The 18103-nt window shown below is 32.1% G+C and overlaps 2 protein-coding genes across 2 annotated transcripts; one reads left to right on the forward strand and one right to left on the reverse strand.

The window, feature by feature from the left end:
• Positions 1–411: 411 nt before the first annotated feature.
• On the reverse strand, positions 412–9532 carry LOC8283021 (CSC1-like protein At1g32090). The gene is made up of 11 exons (XM_015719602.3): positions 8946–9532; positions 7907–8059; positions 6860–6995; positions 6333–6434; positions 6038–6157; positions 5502–5582; positions 4956–5296; positions 3996–4241; positions 2852–3176; positions 1571–1804; positions 412–1112 (listed from the first exon to the last, which is right to left on the reverse strand). The coding sequence occupies exons 1-11, from the start codon at positions 9257–9259 to the stop codon at positions 672–674; spliced, it is 2493 nt and encodes an 830-aa protein (XP_015575088.2). The 5' UTR covers positions 9260–9532; the 3' UTR covers positions 412–671.
• Positions 9533–15255: 5723 nt separating this feature from the next.
• LOC8283020 lies at positions 15256–17974 on the forward strand. The gene is made up of 2 exons (XM_002519918.4): positions 15256–15808; positions 16342–17974. Exons 1-2 carry the CDS (start codon positions 15426–15428, stop codon positions 17627–17629), a joined length of 1671 nt encoding a protein of 556 aa, XP_002519964.3. The 5' UTR covers positions 15256–15425; the 3' UTR covers positions 17630–17974.
• The last annotated feature ends 129 nt before the right edge of the window (positions 17975–18103 follow it).

Consider the following 18103-nt stretch of genomic DNA (forward strand, 5'->3'; position numbering starts at 1 on the left):
CCTCAAGAATTAGTAAATTATAAAATTCGCTTCAGTTTTTATTTTTCTTGTTTCAAAGTAAAAAATAATAATAATTAAGAACATAGATTTTAGCTCTCATATTATATTTTGTTTTATTTTAGTTCCTAGCTCAGTTTTCAAAGTGAAAACCACACTCTAATTCCTCATAATTTAAATAAATTAATATTTGTCATTCATTTATTAATCTTTGAACTACAAAACTGTTGCTTGTAAAATTTGCGAAATAAAATATTATCTAAAGTAGAAAAAGAGAATAAAGGACAATAATATGTATTATTTGAAAGGGGACCAAAGTGTGATAAAAGTAACAAACAAAGACAATATTAGTGCCAATTTTATCAAAGTCAATAAAATATTAGTAATTTGCTAATAAAGAAATGAATTTGCAAGTTTGTGATGAAAAAGCAAACGCTTTACTTAGCAATTCCATAGAACTAATGATGCATAAGTACAAGGTGGAAAACTTTAGATCGTGATACAAGTACATTACCAACTAGCAGTAGCAATCAAAGATGCATGGTAGAGAATCCATGTACACTAGAAAAGGAAAATACATTCATAATTTACAAGTGAAATGGATGCTATCTCAATGAACAGTGTAAGCAGCAAAAAATGGTTAGCAATTCTTCTGTGGAGATCAATACCTCTGTTCAGGGCTCATTGTCATAATTATAGGGATAATGGGGTGGAGAGTAGTGATAAATGTAGTGAGGCGGAGATGAAGGATGATAGACATGTTGCGGCGGAGGAGAGTGATATACATGTGGTGGGAAAGATGGATGATAGACATGTTGAGGTGAAGACGAAGAATGATATACATATTGTGGAGGCGGAGGCTGATACGCATGTGGCGGGGAAGAAGGATGATGGACTTGATGTGGTGGCGAGGGGGAGCTAAGTTGGCTAGCTTGAGTATCGGCAACATGTGTCTGGCATTTATCTACTCTGTGGCATTTATCTACTTTGACCTCAACTAACTCTTCTTCCTCGAATGAATGGAAAATGGGGTGCAAGTATGCATCGGCCAAGCATGATTTTAAGTTCAGATCAGGTTCTGCTGTCTGGTCTGTGATGTCTTTGGCCATGGCTTCCTGAAGAAGACGAAATAGCAAAAACATCTCATCAGTATTTAAGGAAAAGAAAATCACTTGTTGCTGCTCTCAAATCAAATCCCAAATATTCAAAGCCACCTATAAAATATAAACAGAAGTAATGGAATTGTATCACTGTGTGTGTGACACAAAAAAAACACCAGTACAAGGAGGCTTCATTTGATTTCCAAATAGCATGAAACAAGATAGAGATAAGTTAGTTTTTCCACATGAAATAACTACTCTTAGCTTTGGTTCACATTTAGATGTGATATAACTTCTCCATGGATAACTGAAATTTTTAATCCAGTATTAGACAGAAAATATTTCTCAAATTTGTAGAACACAGATTCACTATATATGGGAAGAATAGCTATTTTGTTCATACTTCATTCCATGAACTAAGCATAAAGGTTATAGCATACAAAGATATAAACATATTAAAGCGATTCACTTACTTCTAGTGGATACTTTCTAAATGCAGGTTCAAAGCGATTCTTGCAGTATTTGTGGAAGGCCAATGTCAATATGGGCAAGATAACCAGCAAAGGAGTGGAATTAGCAGCCTCTTTCGTACTCAGCAAACCCATCAATAGAAGTTGAGATATCAATAGACTTGCTATTATGCGGCTGTGAACATGAGGCCAGAACGCACCAGCACTCTCATATTGTTGGTTGTAGACATTAATTACCTGCATCATTGAGAAGACACCGATACATTAAACAAATATTCAGAAAGATAACACGATATCCCATTAAAAATGTGGCTAACAAGACTACTAACATCAGAATCTTTTTTTTTTTCCTTTCCCTCCCTCAACACTATCTTTGCTGTCTCTGCTTTGCATAGGAAAATGGCATATTAGTATGGATTATTGCACTGTTGCCTTCCGATATAGAAGTTGTTAACATACACGTGCTTGTATGTGTATCTAAAACATAATACATTCATCTTAAGAAGTTTCAAGGTTAGCACCCTTTAACCACCTTAGCATTAAACTTACATAGTAACTAATATTAACAATCATAAACTACCAAAAATGCACAAAATCTCTGATCGAATTAACAATTCCTATATTGATTAAAGAAATTAACAATTCCTTATACATTTTTCAGCACGAAGAACATACTAATATTACGTACTGAATCATACATTAAAAGCTCGTAAAGTCTTTGTTTATAGCACTTGAAGTTGAATATGGCTAAAATGAACCCAAAAGGTCAAAATGATGCTGACAACTGAATTTGGATACATATCAAATTCAATAATATTAATTTTGTTACTTTAACTAATTTAATTATTGGTAGTTTTGGGTATATAGATATATGGTACTTTCTGCAATTTAATTTTCCTTGGAGAAATATTTATTTATGAATGAAGGTTTTATTATTGTTGCAATATATAAACCTCATTCAGGACCAGCTTGGATCTGAGATTTGTTTTCCATGAACAACTAGTTATGCTTTTTTTATTTTCTCCATTATTACTTCATTACTAGAACTATATTACTTCATCAATTAACCTTTTAATTCATAAACTAACCCTTTGAGTGTCTGTCGACTTTCCTAGAGAGCTCTAAAAATTTTTAAAATCAGAAGAGATCAATTGAAGACCCTGTTTAAGTTTCCAAGGCATTTCCAGAAGTTTTTCCTACAGAGGTATTCTGCTTTATAAATTAAGAGCAATAACACAAACTAAATAAAGTTGAGTAAAAGTTGAGCATTTTGAATGAACTAACCTGATGGCGGTAAACCAAGTATGCTAAGGCAAAGAACACTAGTATAAACGGAAGCAGGATTGGAGTAACCACTGCATAGACAATCCCCAAAAGGAAGTACAGTTGGAGGCTAGGAAGAGTCTCGGGGAAGTCCACACTGCCAGGATCCATGGCCTTCTCTCTATCCCTCTCAGTTTTAACCAAAAACATGTTCTTAAGATGAAATATGACCAATGGTTTCAATCGGAGGATCTCACCAGCAATACCAGCCCACCCATCAACCATTATATATGTAATAAAAAAAGTAGCCTTCATTGGTATTGAAACTCCAATTGTTCTCGGAATCCTATGAACAGATCAAATATACTAAACATCAAACCTGGAGCATATAGACATAAAGAAAAGAAAAATGACTAGGAAAAACTAAACAAAACAAAAAATTATAAAAGAAGTTATAAATTCAGATAATGCTACAACATGGCTTTGCATCGCAGAAAGGCAACACAATACATTGCATTTGTGTTGATATTTACAGTTTGGCTGAAATGATTAAAGCAGTAAACCATCTGTCTTTCCTTTAGAAGCTGGAGAATGGGTTACAGTGATTTCTTCATCAACATTAGTTACTGAGCTTTAACAGCTTTGCCATGCAGTTAACTATAAGAACTCGTAACGTATCTATAGTTCTCGCATCCCATAGATTAAGCTAGCCAACTCTAGGCTAAACTTTAGCAAGGAAAAAGAAACCATTATATTATCATATAAATCAACTCTTGAGTATCTAGAATCTAGACAAAAGATTACAACTCTATATATGCAATTAATATCATGAGATTTTTCTATTAAATTTCATGTGTAAATGCGAAATAGGATCCACTTGAGTATCCAATAACAAATTACTGCTTAACATCAACCTCCAATCCATTAATTTATATGTTGCTGCAGTGTTGCAAACAGCAGTCCCAAGATATATCGTTTTAGCATTTAGGCTTCACTTGGCCTTCTATCAAGGAAATACATGTGCATCATATTTGTAATCAATTGACAAACATCAAGAGAAGTTAAAATGAAAGATTTTCCATCTCACTAAAGTTAACTACAATCGTTATGATATTATCAAATGTGGAATGAACTAATCTCAAGCCATAGGGACAGAGAGTATTACTGGGTTGGCGATTGGTGAAGGAAAGAATGAAGCTGCTGAAAGGCTGTGCCAGTTATGATGCTTCCCAAGAATACATTCACCAGCATGAAGTAATAATATTTTGCTGCTGCTCTGCGTTCTAGAGTTGAAACCGCAATGTATCCCTCAATTTTTGACATTATCATCAGAATTGTAGGCAGAATGTACAAAAAGATTTTAAGTGCCAGACCAGGAAGAAAACCCTGTAGAAATGACTTGATGAATTCCCTGCACAAATTATTCAGCAGATTCTTACAAAGGACTAGACACAAACTGCTTCAGATTCATATGTATGGCTGAAAAAATTATTATATGCAAAAAGTACACCCTAAATTGACAAGAACAGAGAAAAGAAAATTAATATGGCTAACCCAATGAGATTAAAATAAGGCTTAGTTGGGTTGAGCTCATACACAAGGTCTCTCATAATCTAGAATTTCAGGGCTATATAATAAAACACTACGTATTAGTGATCAACAAATTCTCTCAATAAGATAAAAATATCACAATTCAAATCATGGAGTCAATCTGTCAACAGAATTCTTCAGATATAAATGAAACATGAAGACTCAATAGTAACACATGATCAATGAAGCAGTAAGAAAACATTATTGTGAAAACAAAGATGTAAAAAGGAACAACACAAAAGAGCATGATTTACAGCTCTACAAACACATATATATGAAATAAGGAATGTCGATCCTTGATAATTTTGGTCGTGTATTTCATTATAGTTCTATGATTCAGAGTATCATTTCCTATTCTATTGGAACATAAAAACATGACTGAATTTGGGATCGTCTTTCATTTCAGGGAATAGCTTCTGTGTATATACATGTCTGTGTGTGTGTCTGTGAAATTAGTGGCTTTATGCAAGCTTCAATTTAATCCAGCAAAGACCTGTGTGATATACCACATTATGCATATGACTAGTATACTTACAATTCTATTACAGGCCTGAGGAAAGGAGCAACTTTTTCAAGACCCTCTAAATTTGCAAGGGATTGCACAAAAGCAATGGGTATCATGTAGAAGAACACCAAAGCAAACACTGATAAAGATATTATAAGCTTCCGGATGCTTAATGAAACAAATGGTATAGCCAAATTTCGCCAATAAATATCACGAGGTTCTGGTGCCCAGTTCGTCAACCATAGTGTTGGGTTGTTGCTTTGCTGTGTTTGTGCACAAATAGCAGCCCCCCAACGTGAATTAAATGAAACAAAAGCAACTGACAACATAGATTTAGGGTCTTTGAGAATTTTCTGGCGCTCCATAGCCATCTGAAATAAAGGATGTTGGTGCATTAAACAACAAAATGAACTGAAAAGGAACGGTACATATCTGACTCAAAACTGCAGGTTAGGATAAATTAATTCTAAAGTGTGACATAGACTAACTGAAGAATATTTGAGAACTTAAAAAATCACATGCATTAAACATCATAGAGCACTAACAGTTTGGACACGGCAGGAACTCAAACCTTACCCTTTTTTCCAGTTCTTGAATTTGTTGTTTGTAATAATCAATGGAATCAACTCTTTCACCCCAAAGTCTCAAAAATCCTCCCTGAAATGAAGATGGTTAAAACCATCAATCCAATCCTCAGATTGCAATTAAATATTCAAATAAAATGAAATAGCATCTAATTATGCATATTTAAGTAGCTTTATACTACAAAGAGTGCAAAATGATAATCTTTTGCACCCCTCCATCTCTTTAAATACAGTGAAACCTTCATTAAACTGATTGCTGTTATATATCAAATGAATCTATTTGTAGTCAACCAGACGTCAATACCCACTGCAATAATTTAGGATATAAATATACGAAAAAATTGAAATTTAGTTCAGTAAGCTACATAACTGGAATTATTGACCTGAAATTTCACAAGCATGATAGCATAAGTGGCATTAACATAAACTTAAGCCTAATGTAACTTGACCTGCCTCAGAGTTCTTTAAACACAAAAAATCAGTCATCTAATAAATTATTTGAAACCATTTCAGTTTAAAAAAAGTTACCTTTCGGGTGGGCCTCTTGTCTGGATGCCTTTCAAACTTAAGCTGGTTATAATCCAGCCAATTTCTGAGCCTATCCCTTTTCCTCACAAGTTTTGCAAATTTATTCGCATTATAAACTGCCTGAACAAAAGTCCTAATCATCATCAATAAATCATGTACCCAAGTGTCATATGGAGTACTAGAAAGATACTGAGATAAATCACACACAACAAATTTCCACAAAAGTTCATACTGATGTCATAGAATCTACATCACTGCTACAGAAATGTATCAAATCATATTTAAACTTTGCTACCTGATGACAAAGGTAAGTATTTGGGTGGTTTGTTTTAAAAAATTGCTCCACCGTGTCTGATTTTGACTGACCAGAAACATGTGGGACATTCCTCACCACTACCTGCAAAGGATATATGTGCATAACAAGAAGAAAAGAAATTAACTTAGTAATTGTTTTGAACACTAGCTTTCAGAGCCAGACTAAACTTTGTGAGAATATAACGCATCAAGCTCTTCTTTTTTTGTTTTTATCCAAGTATTTTATAAGTATCATCACATTTTAATGTGCTGACATTTATTTGAATAATCAAAAGAAACCATACTAATTACTATATAAAGGGGCAACGGGAAGAATTGCAAGCCTTTGAGTAGAATTGGTTTTATACTATAAATTCATCAAAGGAGAGAAAATAACTTTTTGTAAGTAAAAGGAACTTTGAATAGAAAAAGTTTCTAAGAGTGGAATGATAATCATATACTGCCTCCTCTTTATTGACAACATGCTGTTAATTCTTGTGTTGATAAAAAGATTATTATCCAACTCACTGTGAACTGTTCTGCATGCCTGCCTTGTGAAGCCAAGAAACGCAACCTCATTGATGCTACAATATCATATTCCTTGTAGAGCAAGAAGCATGTCCATATCGTGAACAAGTATTGCAAGGCTATGTGAACAAAAAATCTGAAATCAATAAAAAAGTGTTTTTTAGACTGTCACCAGTAATTTTCTTACTACAGAATTAACACAAACAATCATATAAAAAGATGACAGACCATAACTAACTAGTCACAATATTATAATGAACCTTTCCCAATTTGCTAGAAAGTAAGAGCATTGCATTGATCAAATAATTTTGAGTTTTTAGATAATTTACAACTTTGATGACATTGAAATAATAGCATCATAAGAATTCTAACTAATAATCCTACTGGCACACCTGATGCTGGCAATTGGACCCAAAATCTCTAGGGTACCATATGCATTATGTTTCAGAATGTATAAATAAATTTCAAATGAAGCTTGTTTCCACCATTATAAACCTTCTGCTCACATAGGCTAGGGGCAGGATCAAATCATTTCTGCTTGGTCTTGACAAAGTCAAGAGAGAATCCACCCCAACTTTTGACCATGTCAACAGCTGTGGGAACTGCTTCTATCCTAACCCTTCAAGTGGGTCCTAAAAGTTGGACTGTAACCCTTGATGGCCATGGAACAACTCAACTTGCTTGACATGGTAACAATCTCATAAGCCTGTTTAATCCTAATCAGGATTTCATTTCGTCAAGGATTATCCATTTGAGAAGTAAAATAGTTGGCCTATAAACAATTCATGATGTCATTTTTCAAGGCGTCCACCTTCTAATTTTCTCCAGTTCGTGGTGGACACTTGAACTGGCTATTTCTCAGGATTTTTCTATCCCATAATGCTAGGTGTTTTCCATCTGCTATACATAACTTGCCAGATCATTCATAGAACAGAATTGCAAACATTTTTAATGGTGAAGGCACTAAAGTTAAAGAAACAACAATTTAATAGTAAAGTAGTGACATTCAGCAAATTCATCAATACAGAGGAGAAAACATAAGTTTACCTTATGGATTTAGGACGGACATTTGATATTGAAAGCTTATCAATGTCACTCAAAACCAATTCTTTCCTTAAAAAGAAGAGAGTTCCACTTGATACATTGACTGGAATAAGTATTAGGAGTGCCAGGACCGTTATAGGTATAAAAATCTTCAAGCTGCCACAAAAATGAGTAGAAAATTTTTATATCCATCAACATATGAATTTTTAGCTAATTGGAAAGCAAAGGCAGCGTGACGAAGCACTCCTAATGAAACTTAAATAAGATATTTTGCAATAAAACTCAATATTATTACTTCTAATAAAACAATATAGCTATCAGAGCAGTAGGCAATTATATGATACTAAAAGGAAGTTATAAAACAAACCATATGAACCTCATCAAATTCCAGAATTATAAATTAACAATTTAACACAATGTTTAGATGAGATTGCTGAATACAATATTAAGAACACTGGGCACTGTATCAGCATTTTAAAGACTAGAAAGATAGTAATAATAAAGATGAGAGAAAAATATTAAAAATAGAATATTCCTGTCCCGGAAGGCTTACCAAAAAAAAATGAGAAGCAATAGCAGCGTCACATTTCTTTTATTTAATTGCTTTTTATTTCAATTTTTCATTTGGACAACTGCATAATTCTTCAAAACCTGTAACATTGAAAAATATCCGGGCAAAACAGCAAGGACAAAGTTGCAATTTTTATTTTTCTTCTTTGGTTTTGGGTGGAATCTGAGGTTTTTAAATGCATTTGCTACCTTCTACTACTAAATAACGCCCATGACCAAAAACACACATTTGTAAATTCAGCAAAAACAATTTTACCAGATTCCAGAGTTTTAGCAGGAAACAAACTTTTCAAACAACAGCAACAGTCACTAGAACAGTAGTCGAAATGTCAAACTTACAGCAACAACCGTAACAATTAATATAAACTTAAACGAAAAAAAAAACTAAAACTTCGCAATTATTGACCCGAGTCACAACAAACTTATAACTGAAAGTCGCTTTAGTATATGGAAAGAAAACAAGAGAGAGTACCCAAGAGTGTAAATCCTCAAGAAAATAGCAGAGTCAAGGCCAGCATGATTGATAATCTGAGACTCACTCATTCTCATGGCTTGAGGCATCCAGTTCAAGAAAGTCAAGTAAGTCTTAAAATTAAGATTAACAAATTTACCAACAGAGTTTCCTCTTGTTCTTGGACTGCTTCTTTCTCCGGAAATATACCGTTTTGGGAAGTAAACTCTGTAATTGACTGGTTGAATTCTCAACAAAGCAAAAGCTAGCAAGAATGCAAAAGCACTCACTATGTTTATGAATGCTGATACCCCAATGTCCCCAAGAGTTGCCATTGAAGAGAAAACAAAGGAAAGTGCAGTATTTGTATAATTTAGAGGAGAAAAAGAAAAGGGTAGAAGTTGGATAGGTGATATAAGTATGGAATTGAAGCAGCAAGAAGGAAAGAATATGACATTATTTTGTTGTTATATTATAGGAAAGTAAAGATGTCAACTTTCTTTTTGTTATATTGCTATTAATTGGATAGTAAAGTTGAAGTGGGGATGCTATGGCCTTTGTGGGTTTGATCTGTAAAGCAAATGTTAGTTAGGATGCTCCTATTGGGTTTTGGCTTTTCTGAAACAACTTTTACAGAGTAAATTTTTTATCTTTTCTTTATGCTCGTGTTTGAATGTGAACATGGGGTGCTAAAAAAGTGGTAGAATTTTTTGCTTCTGGTTTTTTCTACTCCAATTGGATTTGTGTACGCCTTTTATTTTCTTTATTTTTTTTAAAAAAGAAAGAGTTGCGTATTACATATGCATGTGAGCCACCATTAATGGAGTTTGCCATTATGTATTGGGATGAGAGAGAGAAATGATGAGCGGGTCCTTCTGGGTTGTTTGTGTTTTAGGTCGTTTTGTAAATCATTTTTCAATTTTTTTAATGTATATACACAAATAAATACACATCATTGCTCAAATTAGGCACCAACTTGGCTGAGCATTTTATTTTTCTTTTCATATATAACTTTTTTTTATTTTGTTTGAAGAATAAATTATGTACATGTGGTGTAATAGGAAATATTTTAAATAATAACCTTAAAATAAGCAATTATTAATTTTATTAATGTGAAAATAGAATTATAAAACTAATAAGTCTGGTGTGAAAAAGAAGTGATTATAATAAATGTTATATACGATTTTATTTTATTAAATAAATTAATTAACTGACTTTGTGTTGAAAAAGAAGTGATTATAAAGAAAAAGACAGCAGGGTACTAATGAAATGATTAAATGTGAATCTCTATTCTCACATGCCTCTCTTTTGCTTTTTTTTTTTTTTTTTTTTTAATTTTTTTATACTTAATCCTAAAAGATAATTCATTATCTATGCTTTGCCTTTTTCAGTTATTTTTTTGTTTTTTCTTTCTTATGAATGGAAAGCGGTGGAGGCTATCATCATGACAAGGAATCCCTTAATTTATGCCTAAAGATCTGCACATTTAACACTGATCATACTTTTACAAGTATAGATTAAAATATGCCTTTTCCTTTCCTTTTAATTCAGTCATTGATGGATTTCAAGCTTTGGATTCTGCTTTATCTGTTCAATCATAAATGTAATTTGTGGATGATGCATATTCAACTTTAATATAATCTGTTTATCTTGTGATTCATATTTTTTAATTTAATTGAATAGTTTAAATTTCAAAAATAATTTATTTTTGTTAATAATAACACAAGAGAAATTTTATTCCCTTTAGAATCTTATTGTCAATATAGAATTTTCCTCTTTCAAACTTTAACTGAATTCAATTTAAATATATTCTTTATTTTACTCAAAAGGAATAAGATCCAAATTGGCCCTTGAACTTTTTGCAAAGGTTTAAATAAATCCTTTCGACCTTTTTAGGTCATTTTAATTCAATACTTAGTAAAATAAGCTCAAATTACCCCTTTTTGTATAATAATTAGAAAGTGAATTGCACTTTCCTTTTACAAGCGCATGAATGCAATAAAAAAGAAAGAAATATTAATTTTAATTAGATATCAAATCTTTTATTAATATTACCTTCACATTCAAACCCAATGTCCTTTTAACACACACCACCGTCAACACTATCAAGTAGCAGCCAAAGAAATTACCACAATTTCATCAACCTAATGCATTAAGAGGTGTTAAGAATTGGAGTAGCTGTGGGTGCTCAGAAATGGCTTAAATCAATAGGTGATAGTGTGAAGAAAGAAGGTATAAAGAAGGCAGTGACACAAGTTTTGCTGGGTTAAAAAAGCAGAGGAAATGAGATGCAGGCGGAAAAGCTTGGAGAAATGGCGAGGAAAGCAGTTGATGAAGGTGGGTTTCATACTCTGATTTTAATACATTAGGAATTAGGCATATGGACATAAATATTGTTGCAATCCTCATGCTTGATAAGATCTTATTTTTTCAATTAAAGCACCCAAGTCATTATAAGATGAGGCCCCATCTAGAATAGCCCTCCTTGCCATTGCCCCAAGATTCTTGGCTCTGATCCTAAATTCCTCTGTTTTCTCACCTATCATTATCTCCTTCACTGTCTTCTCTATATTTCCATTCTCCACATAATCCCCAACCAGTGCTTTTGATTTATGGACACCAAGTAATAAAAATCGAAAAGAAAAAAATAACCAAAAAAATCGCCACACAACTGTAACCACCACCAGAGAAGCTATAACTGTATCACCATCTCTATTTTTTCCCAAAATAATTCGAAAAGAAAAAGAACAAAAAAATCATCGCCAGCACTGTCAACCTCGACCTTCACCGTCGTTGTCGCTCAGTACGATCTCGGCCTTCACTGTCGTCATCGCACAGTACAATCTCAGCCTTCACCGTCGTTGCCATCATTTGGATACCGTCGATTGGGTTTGATATTTATGTACAACTTTTTTCTTTTGTCTCTGTAGATGAGATTTAGATTGTATAGGGTTTCGATTTCTTTTTCAGGTAGAATTTGATTTACTTTTATTTGGTTTGGGTAGGATTTTATATTTTTTTGTTTCCTAGGAAACCTGATAGAAAGAAAATAAAGTTGATGATTGTTTTTAGAATACAAATGGGTGAGTTTGATTTCTTTTATTTATCTTTTGTTTTTATTTTATTTTTTATGTATGTCTTAGTAATAAATAAAGCATGTGTAATTCACTCCCCAAAAAAGGGTTAAAATGAGTTATATTTGCTAAATTCTGGACTAAAATGGCTCTAAAATGTCAAAAGGGATCGATTTGAACCTTATTCCTACTCAAAATAATGTTAACAGTTAATAGTGGAATAAATAAAAACAGTTTTTTAACTAATTGTATTACTTATTTATTTTTTTAATTTAAGTAGTAAAAAAAATAGGCCTGGCTTAATGGCACAAATCCCTAGACAGTAGTATTAGTTTTAAGATATTAGAGGAAAGAAAATTTTAGAGCATTAATTTGATGAGTTGGGTATTAATTAATTATAAATTTTTAACATTAATTTGAAAGGAATCATGGTGAGGTAAGCCCTAACTATAAAATCCATTATTATTTCTCCTCCCTTCTTCCTTTTTTGGCAATTTATGGTGACGCAAGAGGAGATTCTTACCAATAAATATCACTTTTCAGTTTTAAGTTAGAAATCATAAGGAAAAGGAACAAAGTAAAAAGATTCTTCTACCCGTGACATTAGATTGTTCGGTTCGGTCGGTGAACTCTGTTTTTATTTGTTTATATTATATTATATAAGTAAGCAATTAATTCGGTGATTTATAACACTGGTGTCATATATATTTCTAAAATTATTAAATTTAATTATGATTATTAAATAAAAATTTATTAATAAAATAATCAATTATTTTTAATAATTATGTTAAATATAAGTATAAAATTTATATTTTTTTATCGATTATACCAATTTCTAAAAGAAAAATTGATAATTTTATTTTTATTAGAAGTAAGATTTTTATGGCACCGACATTATAGGACCATATAATATGTATGCATACATGTGATCCAATCCATTACACAACAGTTTTAGTATAAGTTGCTAAAAACTCAATTCCATAAAACGTCGTTTGTTCATTTTTGGCTCAAATGCTAACCTTGTCGATTTTAGCATGTAATGATATAAGATTTAATTAATTTTAAAGATTAAAATAAATTATTTTAGTTATTTACAATTTACAATTTCTATATGTGAATAAGTATTAGCTCTAAAATTTATAAAATAATAATTTTATTTATTTTTATTAAAAATTCAATATTATCATTATTAGTTAAAAATAGGATAAATAAAATTATTTTATTTCTTAAAACTTTAAGGTGTAAATTGTATAATTTTAAAATACTAGAACTTAATTATAATTTTGGCAAAATTTTCATAGGGTTGTTATCTTTACTTTTTGTCATTTGAACTTGAGGAATTTAACAGGCCCAATAAAAAGGCCTAAAGAGGTTCTGATACCATTTAGTACGTAAAAGCCTAATTTAACCCAATTTAGCCATCGTTGTTGTCACTTTCTCAATTGTTGTCATTTTCATTCTCAAAAAAAAAAAAAAAAAAAAAAAAAAAACATGTTCTTGCCTATCAAAAATGGCTATTTAGCTTGAGAAATTCCCTCCAAGGATCTATGGATTTGCTCATATTGTCTCCATTTTTTTATTTTTTTTATTTTTTTATTTGTCACATGTATGAAAATTAATATTATTCCTACATAAATAAAAGTTTAGCCCCAATTTTCCGATTTTAATGAAATTAGTTTAATGTGGTTCATAGATTCTTTCAGATATGTGCTAAAACCAAAATCCTACCAAAATAATAATTTCATAAAGAATTAGTAGGATTGGACATTATATATATAATAATTTATGTGACATAATTTTTTTTTTCAGTTTAATTTTAGCTATTTAAATATAAGCAATTCGCTACCAAATTATTTTTTTAAAAAAGATAGGAGAGATTAAAACTATATAAGATATAAGTGGCATCAAACCAAATTGAATCAATTCTTTTATTTCGGTATAAGATTTTACAATGTATTATTCTTTTTTTTGTTATATGATAATCAATTTATGTTTACAAATGAAAAAAATAATAAGCAATTATAACCATTCTACTTCAAACATAATTAACCATTCAATCAAAACTCTAATTTAATAAAAAAAAAATAATGACTCATTAGATGTTCATGCTTGTAAAATCAAACATCCAAAATGAAATAGTGACCTTAATTGTATACTTTATAAATTAAATTAATCATCCAAAAGACATGCTTTGTCCAGTATAACTTTTTTTTATTAATTACTAACATCACAGCAATTGAATAGAATTTATTATTTAAAACTTTTTAGTGATCATAAATTTTAGACATTTAGTCGGAAAATACTAAACATATTCCATCAATATTTATAAAATTGTCATTTAAACAGAAAAAAATCAACCCTTGTTTGGGAAAGAAGTGGGTGGGTAGAGAAAGTGGTAGGGAAAAAAATTAGGGGAGTGAAAATGAGAAAGAAGAAAATTGATTTTCGTTCTCCTTGTTTGGAAATGATTGAAAGTTGGGGGAGAAAAAAATCAAATTGAATAAAATTTTATACGGTGTTTGGTTGAAATCTAAAATTTTTATGGATTTTATTTACAAATTTAAAATTTATATGCCTTGGAATGAAAGTTGATTTAGTATTATATATAATTAAATTTGTGTATAATTGATTATAGCTAAATTAAATTCTAATAAAATAGGTAAAATTTTCAAATAATTCCACATTAATAAGTCAATTTATTCTATAATACTAAAATATCTCTTTTAATTTTATCACTTTTATTTTTTTTATTATATATTTTTTTAAATGAAATAAACTCTTTCATATATTTCAATCAAATATTTTAAAAAGCAAATTTTAAATATTTAAAATTATAATTATTTTCATTCGTATATAAAATCTATAAGTAAGAAAATATAATTGTAGAAGTAAGTATTTATATTGAAGTAAAAGCTCAATAATCAAAGTAAATGTACATCAAGTGGACAAAAATTTGAATGAAATATTGATGGGTTGAGTTGGGTAGTCCAATGGACTTGCCTACTTAGCAACTAAACTACGTCAAACTAAGAAGTTGACATAATTTTCCTTGATTGTATATATATATATAATATTTTGTCATATAACAATGTATGTAGCCGTCTGGACAGCATTCTATTGAGTTGCACTTGTGCTCTTGAAAGTTGATTGATATTAGTGAAAGCATATTCTGAAAGACACATTTTATGCCTCAAACAATGGGGAAGAAAAGAGTCAAGAATGATACTGATATCCTCATAGTTAACAATGATCAGATCAGAACGAGGCTAGTGACTAGTGAAGCCCTCGAAAATTTCGTACAGCAGCTGTCAGCATGGGGGTACCATCCCCTTCCTAATTCTATTTCTTTACGTCTTCTCCATTTCTTGCCTCAAAAAAAACCATTCTGTCCTTTTTCTTTTTTTGGCTTTTGTTATAATCACTCGATATGGCAGAAACCAGTGTTAGGGTTGATCCTGAGATTGAAGCTAACCAGGGGTCATCCTCAGTCACGCCAAATCATCATGAAAATGGAAAAGATCATAATATTCATCATGCGGCCACGCCTGATGTGCCCAATACAGCAATGAAACTTGAGAGGGTTGAGCAAGTTTATGAGTCTGATAATAGGGATATTGCAGGGAAGCCTACGAAAGGAGAAGTCTGGGTCTGGTATTTGTATGAATTATGCTCCTATTTCATTCATAATACTCTTGTACCAGTTCTTTTCCCACTCATCATCAGCCAAGCTTTGAAGTTGCCACCTGAACCTGTTAGAGGTTGGGGATGGAGCCGCAAGGGCTTCTCATGTGGGCAAAAGGAAACCAAACTGTAAGCTTTCTCTTCTAGATTATTACTGTTATTTATTTTTTGTGTTTTATTTTTCTCCATGAAGGCTAAAGGGGTACAAAAAATTTGCTTTCAACATTTAGAAATCCGATTTTATCATCACACTTTCTTTACTTATTCATAATTCAAGTTTTTTAAGGGATTTATTCCTTTGTACTATTAATTTGGGTTCAAACTGACTTTACAGGTTTCAAAATGACACCAGTATAAATTGAGCTAAATATATATTATAGATATCAGATATGTATATATAAATAAATAATTTATTTTAATACTAATAATTAATACATTTTGTACCTATTAGCATAAAGCAAGGAAAAGAGAAATCAAGTAAATTCATCTTCCAAGTAGCTACTGTGAAAATTATGAAAAAGTGTATATTTAGCAACAATTTTCTACACAAATTTTCAGGCGGACTATTGGCCAGCAGTAGTCCTCAACCCATGAATTAGCCAAGATTGTGCTGATTTGCTTTCACTTTTTCATAATATAAGTAACCACTGCATAAATTTCAGGTATGAAGCTCTAACACACCAATCAATAAGCATCAACTCCTCAAAATTCTCTCCATTACAGTGGACTTCCTTTTCTTGGGGAATAGGCTTGATTTTGGTTGCTCCTATTATTGGCTCCATTTCACCCCACCTCGATTATGGCCGGAAACAAGTGCTAATCACCGGAGCAACAATCGCCATTGGAGCTTTCTTTTGTCTACCTACTGGGTTCTTCAATGTCACATGGATCTTCCCTCCATATATTGCAGCCATCGTTGCAGCTAGCATTGTTGCAACAGCTTCTCATACTCGCCAACTCGCCCTAATGGTTAAAGGTTTCACTGGACCTAATCTTCAGCATAGCCAATTTCAAACGCGTAGAGGGGTCTCTAGTTGGCTCTCACTTTATGCTACTGCTGCTGGTGGCGTGGGGTCTGCCATTATATCATCCTTCATCTATCATATGCTTAAACACGGCGAACAATTTGTCAGTCTTTGGGTCGTCTCAATTTTCAGTGGTCTTAAATGGCTTCTTGGTGTATCCCATGTTTTCTTTGTTAAACCTGGCTCTTCATTCAATACCTTTAATATATCTACTACGGCCCATTTTCTCTCCATTTTCAAGTACCCGCATGCTTTGGGAACCCTAGTTTTGGCTTTTCTTTCTTCATTTACTACAATGTGCATTTTCACTGGTGCAGTGCTCTACCTTATAGGGGATTTATGCTTTAAACCCTTGTTTATACTCTATATTTGGTTAACTTATTTCATCTTTCCTATTATTTCAATGCCACTAATTCATCCATTACAGCAAGTCATTAAGGCCAGTGCAGCGAAAATGCATTTGCTAGGGTTTTACTTGTCAATAGCAACTGCAGCAGTAGGCTTCTATTACAGGGGAAACGTCTGGCATAGAGGACATGTGGTAGTCTTAGCTGCACTACAAGGCACATCAGTTGGGCTTTTGCATGCTTTTGGAAGAGTTCTGCTCATAGATTGCTCACCTCATGGGAGAGAAGGTGCATTCTCTGCATGGTTTTCATGGTGGAGAGCTCTCGGGTCTTGTGTAGGCTTTGCAATTGCTTCTGCAATCCCTGGAAACGTTAGCACTTCTTTTGGTATATCATTTGGTGCTGCCATATTTGGAACTCTTCTTTTGAGTTTTGGGAACATTAGTGATTTTAGAGGAGCCATGGCTGCTGGGCTGGTGAATAAATATGAGGATGCTGATGTTGAGGGCATTTCAGAGGTACATGGGTCGGATAATTCCTTTAAACAGGAAAATCTGCGGGAGGAATCACTAGCCTAGGGAATACTGGACTCAAAACAGTACACAAAAAATTGGTATATGATACTATCTCATGGATCCAAATATTTTTTTTTTTTCATTCTAAGAAAAGAGAAAAATTGCCACCTGTTGAAGTGTGTATCCAAATAATTTTGCTGTATATTGTTCTTTAGACTTTGGTAAATAATTGAGGCCAAACTATGTTAGAAACTAGGGGAAAGCTTGGGACTTTTTTGGCCCTCTACATTCATATTGATGGAACATTTTGGGACTTTCATTTCTATGTTATTCTTTTGATTCTTCAAATTGATGGCCCATCACTTTTAAAACGCTTCTTTTGGCAAAATTATAATATCTTCTCTTTTTACTTGTTTATTACAAATTGGAAGTATTTTTCTTTTATATAGAATATATAGTGGTCAAGCTGTTGAATTGTAATAAGTGGGTAAGGGGATTTTTTCCGCTTAAGTATAATTTATGATTTTCTTGCCCTGG

The sequence above is a fragment of the Ricinus communis genome, chromosome 5 (assembly GCF_019578655.1).
Source record: "Ricinus communis isolate WT05 ecotype wild-type chromosome 5, ASM1957865v1, whole genome shotgun sequence".
Classification (NCBI taxonomy): Eukaryota; Viridiplantae; Streptophyta; class Magnoliopsida; order Malpighiales; family Euphorbiaceae; genus Ricinus; species Ricinus communis.

Bases quoted from the DNA above. Each gene is read 5' to 3' on its own strand.
- LOC8283021 (XM_015719602.3), bottom strand. From the start codon at position 9,259: ATGGCAACTCTTGGGGACATTGGGGTATCAGCATTCATAAACATAGTG. The intron at 8,060-8,945 runs GTACTCTCTCTT...TTTTTGTGGCAG, and splicing joins TTGAGGATTTACACTCTTGG to CTTGAAGATTTTTATACCTA. The intron at 4,242-4,955 runs GTAAGTATACTA...TAATTTGTGCAG, and splicing joins CTCAGGCCTGTAATAGAATT to GGAATTCATCAAGTCATTTC.
- LOC8283020 (XM_002519918.4), top strand. From the start codon at position 15,426: ATGGCAGAAACCAGTGTTAGGGTTGATCCTGAGATTGAAGCTAACCAG. The intron at 15,809-16,341 runs GTAAGCTTTCTC...CATAAATTTCAG, and splicing joins GGGCAAAAGGAAACCAAACT to GTATGAAGCTCTAACACACC.